Genomic DNA, 12,748 nt, shown 5'->3' on the forward strand with positions numbered 1-12,748 from the left:
ATAAGAATTTATATTAGTTAACGTAACTATGTAGCAATTGATAAATATAAAAAATGTTCATGTTAATATATGTAACAAATAAACTTTTGTAGTACAAGCAATAAGATACAAATACTTTTAATAATTATCGCGCGCGCGCGAGTAAAAATCTATTCATAAATTTATTATACGAAATTATAAACAAATTTCTAATTTAAAGTATTTTATAGTAATGGATAAAAAAAATTGAAGATCTCCGCGCGTTTAGAGAAATATCGCACCAAAGTAAAAATTTAAATAAAGTAAAAATTTTCATTGCAAAAGAAATGCTGTTAGATAAAGAAAAATGATTTACAGAAACATTTTCTTTACTCATTCGACAATTTGCCGGACCGTATTACTCGAGAATTTACGAAGCTGCGCACGGAATTACCTGAGCAGTGACATCGACAATATTCTAACAACCTTGAGCTTCCCTGTGCCATGTATTTTGGCCTTGATGTTTTGCTTCCTCTGCTCATTTTCCAGAAAGGATTCTGCTATTCTTTTCACGTAACAAACATGATATGCAGTGCAGTTCTTAGTTATGTCGACACAGTAAATCACTAACAAGACGCAAGAGTTTAAAAAAGAAGTCACAAGCTTCGAAATCCTCTAAAATACAATATAACGATAAAAAAAAAAGTAGAAGAGCAAAATTAAATTGGACTGATAAACAATACAGCTAAGAAATATACAAAAGAGATTCTGATTTTTTTATTCAAAATTACAAGATTTAATTTATGTGACATTTATTTGCTCAGTGAAAAAGTCTCATTATATGTATTTATTTATTTGCTCTATTTAATACATTCGCTCGACATAAATCTTTTTTTCTGTTGGCGGACTATGAAAAGCCGCACACACGCGAGGTAGAATGAAAAATAACTTTTAAATTAATAATTTTCTCCTTTTAAGTAGCGCGGCGTGATTGTGCAGCAAATCGTGATTCGCATCCTTCATACGAATGCGCGCGATAATGATACTCTTCTTACAGATCAAGACACACTCCGTTTTTCTGCCTTTCCCTTCCACAACGTAGAAATCATAAGTGATTATGCATACATGATTTTTATTCCCCTTCAATTTCCGCAAGCAATCGCGGATCGCGGGAGAGACTCGGGCGTGCAATCTGTGCACGATCGAATGCTAGTTAATATTATAAGAAAAAAGAATTCGTTCATGGTCATCGATAGGAATAAACGACAATCATGGGACTGATCTTATGGACGCGGAAATCCGGGGATACACATAATTTTGCGCATGTTTCCGTGTTGTAATATTCACTTTTTTCCCGCGTTTTCGCGGGCGAGTTCAATAAGATGCGTGTTAATCGAGTATCGTGAAGTATTCTCATAAAATATGTTTTTTTTTACTGAAATATCATTAATAAAATTCAGAATCTATAACGAATGAAATATTAATAGTGTATATTGGTACATAATGTTGAGATAATTAATGTCTAACTATTAATCCATTGTTATTGATTTAATAATTATTGATAATTGTAATTTGCATTTATTGAAATAGTCCGGATATTACCGAAGCTGAAGTATATTTTTTTACATAGTTTTAGTTACGAGATACGCTAAAGGATAATTTACACAATATACGCGGTGCATATCGTGCAAAAATTTTATTTTTAGAAATTTATTCTGCGGACGAGGATACGACCACGAGCGTATCGTGTTCTTTGCGGTTGCGGTCGTTTGCGCTACGCATTTCTTTTGCTTCGATGTCATCCCTGCAGATCGCATTACAAATACGCAGAAGTAATTGCATTTCAGTTATTTTTTCTGGGAAACAATTGACAAAGTGTATTTCTCTCGTAAATATTTACGTGGGAAGCTTGAATAAGCCTGTAAATATTTATGCGCGATACAGATTTACTCGTTTCTCTAAAAAAAAATATTTGATAGAGGATATAAAAAATATCTTTCATCAAATGAAAAACAAACTTGAAAACGTTTATAAAAATAAAAAAATTAAAAATTATTAATTGTATACTGTTATGTAATTGGGAGGGAAATGAAATTCGTCCATAATTAAAATTACTTTGTTAGGTAATAATTAATCTGAAATAAAAGATCAAATAAAAAATTTGATACGATTAACATGTTATGATATCGAACTCATGATAAGCACAATAATTCTGGAATATCGGACCATAACGTACAAAAGTATATCACGTAATCGGTACGATCTTCAAAGAATAGTTCTAATTAAGCCAGTCTATCATTAGTTGAACGTACAGACTTCTCTGGTTTATCTCAACAAATCAATTATGTTATTCTAAATTTCGAATAAAATTGGAGAAAAATGCTTTGAGATGATTATTTTAAATTTCGCGTAAAATTGCTGGAAAGAAATGCTATAAGATATAAAGTAAAGAGTTGGTTATCGGCGACGTTGTCAGTAAAACTTTTCTATTTGAAGGAAATAAGATTCTGCCACATAGTCTTTCATTTATTTCTTCCGATAAATCGTTCGACAAACCGGGAATAGGTTTTCCCGTGAAGGAAAATGAATCGCGAACGTATTTGTTCTCGATGATGAAGATGTCATTTTGAATAAATGACGCGTCGCATTTTCAATATTTATGATAAGTCTATCAAGTGTCTCAAATAAGATTATAAATTATTAATAAAGTTTCTCGTCTTTGGGGAAATCTAAAAACTATAAATTTATTCGACATCTTTCTCTCTTTCTTAAGACAATTTTTTCCCACTTTCTTTAATATTTTGTTCTCAAATTAAACATTTCAAATAAAATTAGGAAAAATATACTGCTAATATTATTTCATTAATTAATAAAAAGAATGTTTAATTAATTAGTAGAAAGAGTATTTAATTCGATTGAAAGAGATTTAGATTACACGTTCTGCCATACCTTTTATTTTTTATGTATTTTATTTTTTATGTAGGTATATATATTCAATGAACATTTGATTGAATTCTGTTTTTTCTCATATGAATGAATGGCAATCCATTTCTACTTCACGCTAGTAAGTGATAAAGATCAATGACCAGAGCGAACGTGTGTTCGCATCTTTTCACTTTATTCGTGTCAAGTGCAACAATTCGCGATGGAGATTTATTAATCGTTATTCCTAATTGTAACTGGCATTCGCTGATGAATTGACAGATTAACTGCAATAATGTATTCCGTTAAAAAATAATAATCCTTGCCGTAATTCAATTCTGTTACAAAATTTCTATTTTTTTTTAGTAAGCAAAAATTTAAGGGGCACTTTTCTTGTATCGGACAAATTTAAGAGATTTAATTCGGAGATAAAGTTTTAACAGATCGTTTAAGATAAATTTAAATATAACATGCGCTAATTGACACATTAATCATATCGACACGTGGATCAGTGGAAAGAAGATCGTCGCAGACCGAATGGAAACGTCGATGTGAGACCGCTCGCGAGCCTCAAAAGCCTGATGGCAATCATGCTTCATTGTGAACAAATGTAATTTAATAATGTGACAACTGGCCACCACAACAGCATAATTCACCGATGGAGGGATAACGGGACGAAAAGGAAGGCAAAGGAAGGAAAGACAAAACGAGTGGGCGAAGGGAGAAGAAAGAGGAGGAAACACAAAGTGGCGCTCGAAGGGGAAAGAGTGAAAGGGGAAACGGAGTCTCGCGATATTTCTGCGAGATGTTGCATCAGTCTCCTGACGTTTCTTCTTCCTTTTGTTCTACGCGAATCTGTCAAGGAACACAACTCCGAGCGGCGCGAAGTCTTCTTGCCAAACTCTGCGTCAAAGGAATGAAATCCTTTATTGACGAATTAATATTATGCCTCGTGCAAATCGAGCATTCACGATGAGATTGTCCCGTATGTAATTTCTCAATGAACGAGGAAACAAAGAGGCCGAGGCAAGCAGGCAATACAATAGATATATCCAATTGAAAGGCAAAATAACCGACATAAATATGTTTGTTTTTTCTTTAAATCATATTTTCAACCTGAAAATATAGTAAAATTCTTTCAGTTAGTAAAATTTAAAATATGACAAAAAACTTATGTGTAAAAATTTAGAAAAGACTATAATCAAAGTTATACAATTATAGTTAATTACAATTAAATTGAAGATTTGTAATTTCTTTTTCTAAAAATCAACGTAAAATTATGATGATTATTATAAAAACTATTATAAAAATTATCACACTTCCGCTGTTGTTCAACTTGCGCCAATAAATTATACCAATGAATTCATACAACGATTTTCATTTTTGCGGAATCGTTAATAGACAAAAAAAAAAAGAAAATCGAATTTTCTCTTTTATCTTATAAATTAGAGTATATTCTATTTTCCTAAAATAAGTTGACAATTAACGTGTATCCATTCTATTCGATAGATATTGATAAAGTAATGAAATCGTGTGTGCAACCAGTTCGATTAAAGCTAGCACGATATAAAAAACGGCCTCTCTTTAGTATAAAATTATAGGGAAAGGTCGTATAAGTATTTCAAAGTGAACGACACGTGTAAAACCGGGTGGCATTCGTGATCACACATGACTCTTAATTAGATTGACTTAATTTCACTCTGCGTGTCGTAATAGGTTCATATATCACACCTGCTGTGAGCAATGTATCATGTGCTGAAAACTAAGTAATTTGCTTACCTCATAATAGAGATATTCACAAATTAGCGATACAAGAGATGTCTTTTTAATCTTGTTCTTAATTAAAGAAATTATATACATCTTGATTGTCGAATACGTCCTCTGATTGCACGGTAATTAATTCGATTGTTTGCATTGATTGTTTCAGGTATTCTCGCTTTCATAAATTGCTGGGATGTCAAATGGGCGACGAGAGTGCAGGACATCTTCACGTATGCGAAATTACTCGCGCTTTTCATAATAATCTTCACCGGAGCGTATCAGCTTTGCACTGGTGAGTCTGTCCATTATTGTAATTATATAATAACAAGATAAAATTCTGCACACGATATTTAACTTGATAAGATAAACGAGTTCGGAAAAAAAATAACAAGAAATAGGAAATAAAGACTAAGGAAATTATGCATTTAAACATATTAATGTGTTAAAATAACATGTAAATTAATCACGCTTTAAAATAAATCTACAATGCAAAATATTCAATCTAAAAAGATAGTAAATCCAATACAAGGAGATAGCTACGTAATCTATTAATATTTTAACAATATAAACATATTATAAGATACATGTATTATAATATATATTATATTTATATTGTATTTTAAAATATAAGCAATAATATAATTCGGAATAAAATAAAATACCTAATACATTTATATCACGAAATATTCTTACGAAGACAGAATTAAACATTTTCTATCCAATATCTTCGAAGTGGTACGCGAGATAAATTAATAATACAAATAGAATAGACTTGCTAGAGCGCATTATGAGGTGAAAGGTCAACGACATCACTCGATCGCGTGCAGTTTGCAGCGATTTGCAACGATCCCGAGCGATGCTAATCGAAACCACGTGATCACGTTCTCCGTTTTTCGTGCATCGTGAACTTTTCTCATTCCTTAATGCGAACGATTTCACGGAACATCGAGAATCACGGAACACCGTGGTTCTCGGTATAACATATATACTTCCAACAAGTCGAAAGAATCGTTTCTTGTGTCAGAGAGACTTTCTCTCCGTAAATTGTCAAACTTAATCGATCGATAGTTCTAACGTTTTTTAATACGCCGCGTGATCGTATCTCCCGTCGCTCCCTTCATTCTCGTCGACATCGAAGAATAAAATTATGAAGTGTATATAATAAATTAATTAATTCGATCGACATGTTTCTAATTATTATTGTTGTTATTAATGTTGAATATAATAAATGTATAATTTTAGTAGCAATCACACAATTATTAATATTTCATTCAAAGATATGAGATGGAATAGAAAAAATATTAAATCTCACAGGACCATACACTGCTAAAAATTTTCTTAAATTTCATTAAATTTTAAGTTATACAATTTGAACTTAATTTCATTAAATTAAATGTACTTGTAACTAAAAAGTATATTTGCGTACATAAAATTTAATGTGTTTTTCATGAAAATTTATGAAATTTAATGTACTTTTCATAAAATTTTATTAAAAGTATTAAGTAAATTTCATAAATTTAATGTACACGTTCATTACATTTAAATAATTACTGTAACTTAATTTTCAGTTAAGTCATTCATTACTTTTAATTTCGTTCATAACCACGAGCTTCATTTACATGTAAAGGAAGCCCGTGGTTACATTCCTAACAGAGTACAAACATGTGGAAACATAACCAATAGGAAATAATAAAATGCATTTACAATGGCCTGGCTGGATCTTAAGTGCTTGTATAATTCTATGTGAATTTATGTACGACGTATGCAGTCCTTCAAACTGCGCATCGAAATAATTTCAATCGCGAAAACGGAAACTCTACTAAACTACTGCAGTAATATCACGAGTTAAATTAACTAGCAATTTAACATATCTTTCGATGCTTTTATCCATCTTAATAATGCTGAATGGCATATTAAAATCTGTCAATAATTAATATGTATTGCGAAAGATATTATCTCGGCCGAGATTCGAACCCTGACCTCTAGCATTCCGTGCGAGCGTTCCTTCCGAGAAAAGAAAGATATGGAAGATATGAAAAACTATGGAGCTAAGAAAAATTCTTGTAACCAACCTGCAACTAAACTAGCATCAAGAATGATTCAATCTCAGATCGTAGGAAAATACTTGTTTTTTTTTTTTTTGTTGTAAGAATCAACCGTTCAGGCGGAAGTTACTTAAACGTTTTTTCAGCATCGTATGCTTCCCGGACGAGACAATTTACCCAATCAAAAAGGTGCGCAGGCGATGCGATGTAGTCGGTGTGCGTGCAAGGAATCGCTTAAATTGGACTATTCAGCGAAGCAAATGGTTCCTTGACCATGGTATGCGACAATCATCTCAATTCTGACGAAACTTTTCGTCCGATCTTACACGCCACTGAACTTCACGCTCGCCTTTCGTTAACGATCCCGCTCAATCCAGCCTCATTCATTAGAGAGCCAGTTAAAAAGAAATTCTAATTATGAAATACAAGAAATCGAGATGTCGGTGAGAAATTGTTACTAAAGTACAGCGGCAAAGTACGATGCTTGTTTTCTTGCTGGATTGCTAACTGGATTAGATTCTTGCTATCATATTGGTTGCGATGCTGGCATTGTCAGCACCGCAGCCAATACGGTAACAAGATTCTAATCTAGCTAGCAATCCAGCAGAAAAATATGCCCCCGGTTTTAGACATTGTAAATGATATCGATATCGTTTTGTAGTTACGCCTACGTTCTTACATACATTTAATGTACTTAAATAAAGAAAACGTTAAAAATTGATCGCTACTAAAATTATGCATTTATTATTAATATTGAATACTAACAATATTAATAATTAATTATTCTCAATAGAACAATAATTTTTCGATATTCATGATCTTTATGTTTTATTTTCCTAGGACACACACAGTATTTTACGTTTGACAACAGCAACACGGAAGTCACGTCTATAGCACTCAGTTTTTATTCAGGCCTGTTCGCTTACAACGGTTGGAACTACTTGAACTTCATAATTGAAGAACTGAAAGACCCCGTTAGGTGAGAACTAAGCCTGTCGCACAATAAATTAAACGCGATTCAGAGGAAGTTCATAACTGAACGTTAATTCAGCGACAATAGCCGCTGCAGAAAATTTATGTTACTCCTGTACGCTTATAACCGTGTATTTATTTAGGAATCTACCGAAGGCCATCGGCATTTCGTGCGCTCTCGTTACGGTTGTCTACGTCTTTACGAACATGGCCTTTTACACTACTCTTAGTCCCGTCGAAGTGCTCGGTAGCGAAGCTGTGGCGGTGGTAAATAACAACAAATATATTTTCCCGATAAAAAAAAAAAAGGAGCCTTTTAAGAATCTTAGAAGAAATGTAATTTAAAAAATATTATACAAACACTAAATCTTGCTTTAATATAATCAAATAATAATTTCTATCTGTATATTCTAATCACATTATAATTTAATCATTATGTTCATACTTATTCTAGTCTCGACATTTGAATAATATTTATATATTACTTTAGAATCATTTTATCTTCTTTATATTAACCGTTATTAAAATTAACTATTATCTACGTGTGTATGAACTAATAATTTTCTAAAACAATTAGTTACTTGTTTAAAGCTCCTAAACTGCCTTATTATTAGCAGACATACGCAATATGTACGTATAATTACTTTGTTACCCCTAAAGCTCTTGTCTTTATTTCGCAGACATACGCAAACAGATTGTTCGGCGTGATGGCGTGGACGATACCGGTTTTCGTAGCTCTATCTACATTTGGCGCAGTTAACGGCATTTTACTCACGTCCTCGCGACTTTTCTATGCGGGTGCCTGCGAGGGTCAAATGCCAGAGATACTGACGATGATCCAAATTTCCAGACTGACACCTGCGCCCGCTGTAATTTGCATGGTAAACTGTTCTTCTCTCCAATTCGAAAGCTTGTCTTAATTTGAAAAAAAAAAAAAGATATATATATATATATATAAATCGGCTAGACTATGATATTAATCGGTGACGAACTACTACGTCATGTAAAATGCATTCTATCAATAATATAATAACTCTTTCCCAACAACACTGAATCATAGATATGTAAAATCGTATTTTACATATCTGAATTTTATTTGCGTAAGATAATACTTAACTTTTGAAGAATTTATCTTTAAATTATTAAAGATTAATGTTAAAGTTATTAATTTTTAACTAATTACATATTAATTTTACGTTAACTTAACAAATTAATTCGTAATAGATAGATGATTTCCTTTCAACAATTGATTTCAATTCGATCTGTTATTTTATCTTTATACCGCGAAACAACACACACGCACACACACACACACACACTAAATTTTCACGTACAAATCAACCCTTCGCGCCTGTTGACCAACTTGATTACTGTTAGACTCAATAAACACATAAGCGGACAATCTAACAGACAAATTGTTTCCATTGTCAAACTTGTTGCGGTGGGCAAATTTACTTTGTCAGAATTAGAAAAGGCACTCTATCGTAAGCATGGACCCTTAATTGAAAACACAATCTCTTTCCAGGCCCTATTATCTATGCTGTACTTGTGCTCTTCCAACATTTTCCGTCTTATCAATTATGTCGGCTTCGCCACCTGGGTACGTACGATTTTTACACTCGTCGGACTTTCTTTTATAACGGAAATAAATTTTGCGTAATAGATGATATCAAAGAGATACCGTTTCGTGAACATGACTTCAGATTTCTTCTTTCCATTGATTAACACAAAGTAAATGACCTTCTCGACTTTATTATACGAATCATACCTCGTCATTCGAAGGTCGTGCAGCGTAATTACAGTGCGATCACTAAATATTTCTTAGAAGATTATGTACTCGCCCGCGATTAATTAGCTCAATTGGAACAGTAATAATTTTCCAATTAGCTGATCACTTGACGCAATTGAGTTATAAATTTGCAGTCAATTCTTTGCATCTGTATACATATTTGATTTCTTTTCGATGACTCTGTCAACACGCGCACTTTAATTCTAAGCGATAACATTACTTTTAACTTCGCGAAATATACATTTGTACATTATTAAATTAGAAAAAATAATGTGATTCTTATAAAATTATAATTCCTAACTTTCTAATTGTTAACTTAAATAACTTCAACTTTAATCCGTTATATCTTAAAAAATTATGATATCTCATCAACAATATTATTTTTAGCAAGTGTTTGAAATATTTCTTTAATATTAAATTATACGTTATTTTGTTATGTAATTATTTTAATTATTTATAAGTTCTCTTTTGATTTTTTTATATATTTATAACTTCCATTTATATTTACTACAATTTAATTCAACTTGTAGCTCAGCATAGGTGTCTCCGTGTTGTGCCTTCCGTGGCTCAGGTGGAGCCAGCCGAACTTGTTGAGACCGATCAAAGTGAATCTCATTTTTCCGATCTTCTACATCCTAGCCACTCTCTTCGTTACGATTGTTCCGATGTACGCGAGTCCCGTTGAAACTGGTGAGCATCCGTCACATCGTTAATGATTCGTGATATAATTGTGTAAAAATTAATACTTCACAAAAGCAATTCTTTTTTAGGATACGGCTGTCTGATGATATTTTCCTCCATACCTGTCTACCTCGTATTTATCTCGTGGAAAAACAAACCGAAATTCTTCCAAAAAAGAGTCGGTAAGTCTAACGAATGTAACACGATGTGCTACATAATATATTATAAATTTCAATCAATAATTAACATATCGAGCATTTATAGACACAATATCGGTTGTTAAAAATTATTGTTAAAAAATATTAAGTAACTTCCTTCGCTTTATTCTGTGAAAATGTATTAAGACATTGATCATTTTTAAGAATAAAACTGAAAGATAGAGAAAGGGAGTAAGAATATCACACAAAAGAGCTCTTAATTTACTTTAATCAAAACCGCAGAGTGATTTTTAATAAGACATACGTCCATTACCTGATTTTAATTCATAATAATATTTAAGGAGTCATCTTTACACGGTGGCGAACGATTTTTCTTTTATTTCGTTTTTATTCTACAATTAATTTATTCCCACAGGCGCCGTCACCCAAACTTTGCAGAAGATGATGGTAGTCGTGGGGCCACAAAAGGCAAAGGTTCAGAACACACAGTAACATAATTTTACTCTTGTCATGTCACGCATGTATTAGCATCCATATATTTTCTTTGCTTCCTATTTTTCGTTTTATCTGATCGGAACATTTGCTAGGATTATCCCATCTTTCAAAATTGCTCTCGATTCATGTATGCATGCTTCTAATCGTTATCACAATTTCTCTTCGCTCTATTGTACATTTACATTTTATCACACTCTCTTAATCATTAACTGTCTTCTATTGTATTATATATTATAACGATATTGTATAATTTATAAGCTTTCAAAAATAAAAGTTAAATTCTTGCTTGCTGCCTGATCATCTCGCTTATCATTTCTTCGGTTTGGAAATCAGCATACGACTGTTTTCGATGCACATCGTGATTTTGTATTTGAATCATCGTCCGTATAATTTTTTTGATTATTTAGGATAGTTATTTAAAATCTTGAAACATCCTTTTCAAATTTGAAGAGTTTAACGTCGTTTTATCGGCCGCGTTACTCGCAAATAAATTAATTGAGTAATTGCTGGCGCTTTCATTTAAGTTAACTAGGACATTATTGAGATTTGATTTCGCACGTCACACACATCGACAGTACAGACACACTGACACATTCGAACAAACCAAATCGAATCTCTCTCAAAGAACCCTAATATCTCAGATATTAGCAATCAAGACGCGATTGATCGCGTTCTCTTTGCTAGAATCGCATTTGCATCCAATGACCCCGGGTTATCCTGGTTATCACATTTATAACATCTCGCTTACTCTTGTTGCAGTAAGCACTACAAGGTGGTTGCAGAAGATAATGCTAGTAGTCGGCAAGGCGAAACCCGCTCAGGTATAAACAGTCAAGACGAACCGGATCGAAACCAAAATGACGAAGACGAGGCCTTTCCGGAATCGGAAGACGCAGAGGATTTCTGTCGATCTTCGAGTTATAATCTCTTCCTTCTGCCGGGAAAGAATGCGATTGGGAGCGAGATTGGTTAGCATATCGATTCCACAGGATCGACGGTATTATTCTCTTGACTCTTCTGGATTGAAGAACAAGCGTCCTAGAACAAGAGGCAGCCATATCTACGTGTTAGGACGCCAAAAAAAAAAAAAAAAAATTAAGGCGAAACGGTTCGTCTCCCAGATCTTTCGAATCTCGTCCTTGACGAGAACTCCCGTCAAGACGTGCCCGCCCAAATTTCGAAGCAAGGCTGTTATTTCTCGTTCGATGTCACGGCAAAGAGATATATGCGATGACACGCCTGCACGCTTCTGAGTTCATTGATTTTACTCGACAGTTAGCGTCGAAGTCTTCATGTTTTAGATAAATACTGATTTTGTATTGGTGCTGTCAGTAACAACTACAAATGCCATTATTTCTCTTTGCAGATAACACTTAATAATTGTAAATCTTAATAATTTGCTCGAATAGAATAATTATAAAGAAATTTGTAAAATAAATTAAATATTGCAATCCGAATGATTAAAAAACGTTATATTTCTGGATAAAATAATTGATTATTTGAATGTTTTGGAGATACGATTAACTCACTGTGTTAGCAAATGCTAATACCGCTACTTATGAAACGTTATTAAGAATGTTTTAAAAATACATCATGTTTGTAAATTTGACATATTTAAATATCGAGATTTATCACTGGTACGACGTAAAATTGTTTTCTATCACAATTATATTTGATTTACTTGTCTTATAAAGATTAGAAATGATAAACACGTAGAGCGTTTAAAAATTTTAAAAATTCTGCAAAATAAATTTTAATTTCAAAAAAATCATAATTCTAATTATATAGGGTGAATCAAAGTCGTTGAACCAACATTTTATCTATGAGAAAATAATTGACTGCACGCGTTATAATTCAATTAGGTATGAAGTCGATAATTTTCTCATAGATAAAATGTTGGTTCAACGACTTTGATTTACCCTGTATATAATTTAAGAGGCTAATTTGAAAGTGATCTTAAATGAAGA

At 32.6% G+C, this 12,748-nt stretch overlaps 1 protein-coding gene across 5 annotated transcripts in view; it reads left to right on the forward strand.

The window, feature by feature from the left end:
• LOC108755295 (Y+L amino acid transporter 2) overlaps positions 1 to 12,114 on the forward strand; it is a 26,004-nt gene extending 13,890 nt beyond the window's left edge. For 3 of the 5 annotated variants that reach the window (XM_018498251.1, XM_018498325.1, XM_018498409.1), the window contains exons 4-11: positions 4,808 to 4,933; positions 7,527 to 7,665; positions 7,802 to 7,925; positions 8,339 to 8,539; positions 9,184 to 9,258; positions 9,978 to 10,137; positions 10,218 to 10,310; positions 10,702 to 11,060. In XM_018498251.1, the coding sequence (XP_018353753.1) occupies positions 4,808 to 4,933; positions 7,527 to 7,665; positions 7,802 to 7,925; positions 8,339 to 8,539; positions 9,184 to 9,258; positions 9,978 to 10,137; positions 10,218 to 10,310; positions 10,702 to 10,778 (995 nt within the window). In that variant the 3' untranslated portion in view covers positions 10,779 to 11,060. Of the gene's footprint in view, positions 1 to 4,807; positions 4,934 to 7,526; positions 7,666 to 7,801; positions 7,926 to 8,338; positions 8,540 to 9,183; positions 9,259 to 9,977; positions 10,138 to 10,217; positions 10,311 to 10,701; positions 11,061 to 11,540 lie in introns of those variants that run through there. The other 2 variants (XM_018498571.1, XM_018498491.1) reach the window with 2 other exon arrangements.
• The last annotated feature ends 634 nt before the right edge of the window (positions 12,115 to 12,748 follow it).

Source organism: Trachymyrmex septentrionalis, unplaced genomic scaffold (assembly GCF_001594115.1).
Source record: "Trachymyrmex septentrionalis isolate Tsep2-gDNA-1 unplaced genomic scaffold, Tsep1.0 scaffold101, whole genome shotgun sequence".
Taxonomy (NCBI): Eukaryota; Metazoa; Arthropoda; class Insecta; order Hymenoptera; family Formicidae; genus Trachymyrmex; species Trachymyrmex septentrionalis.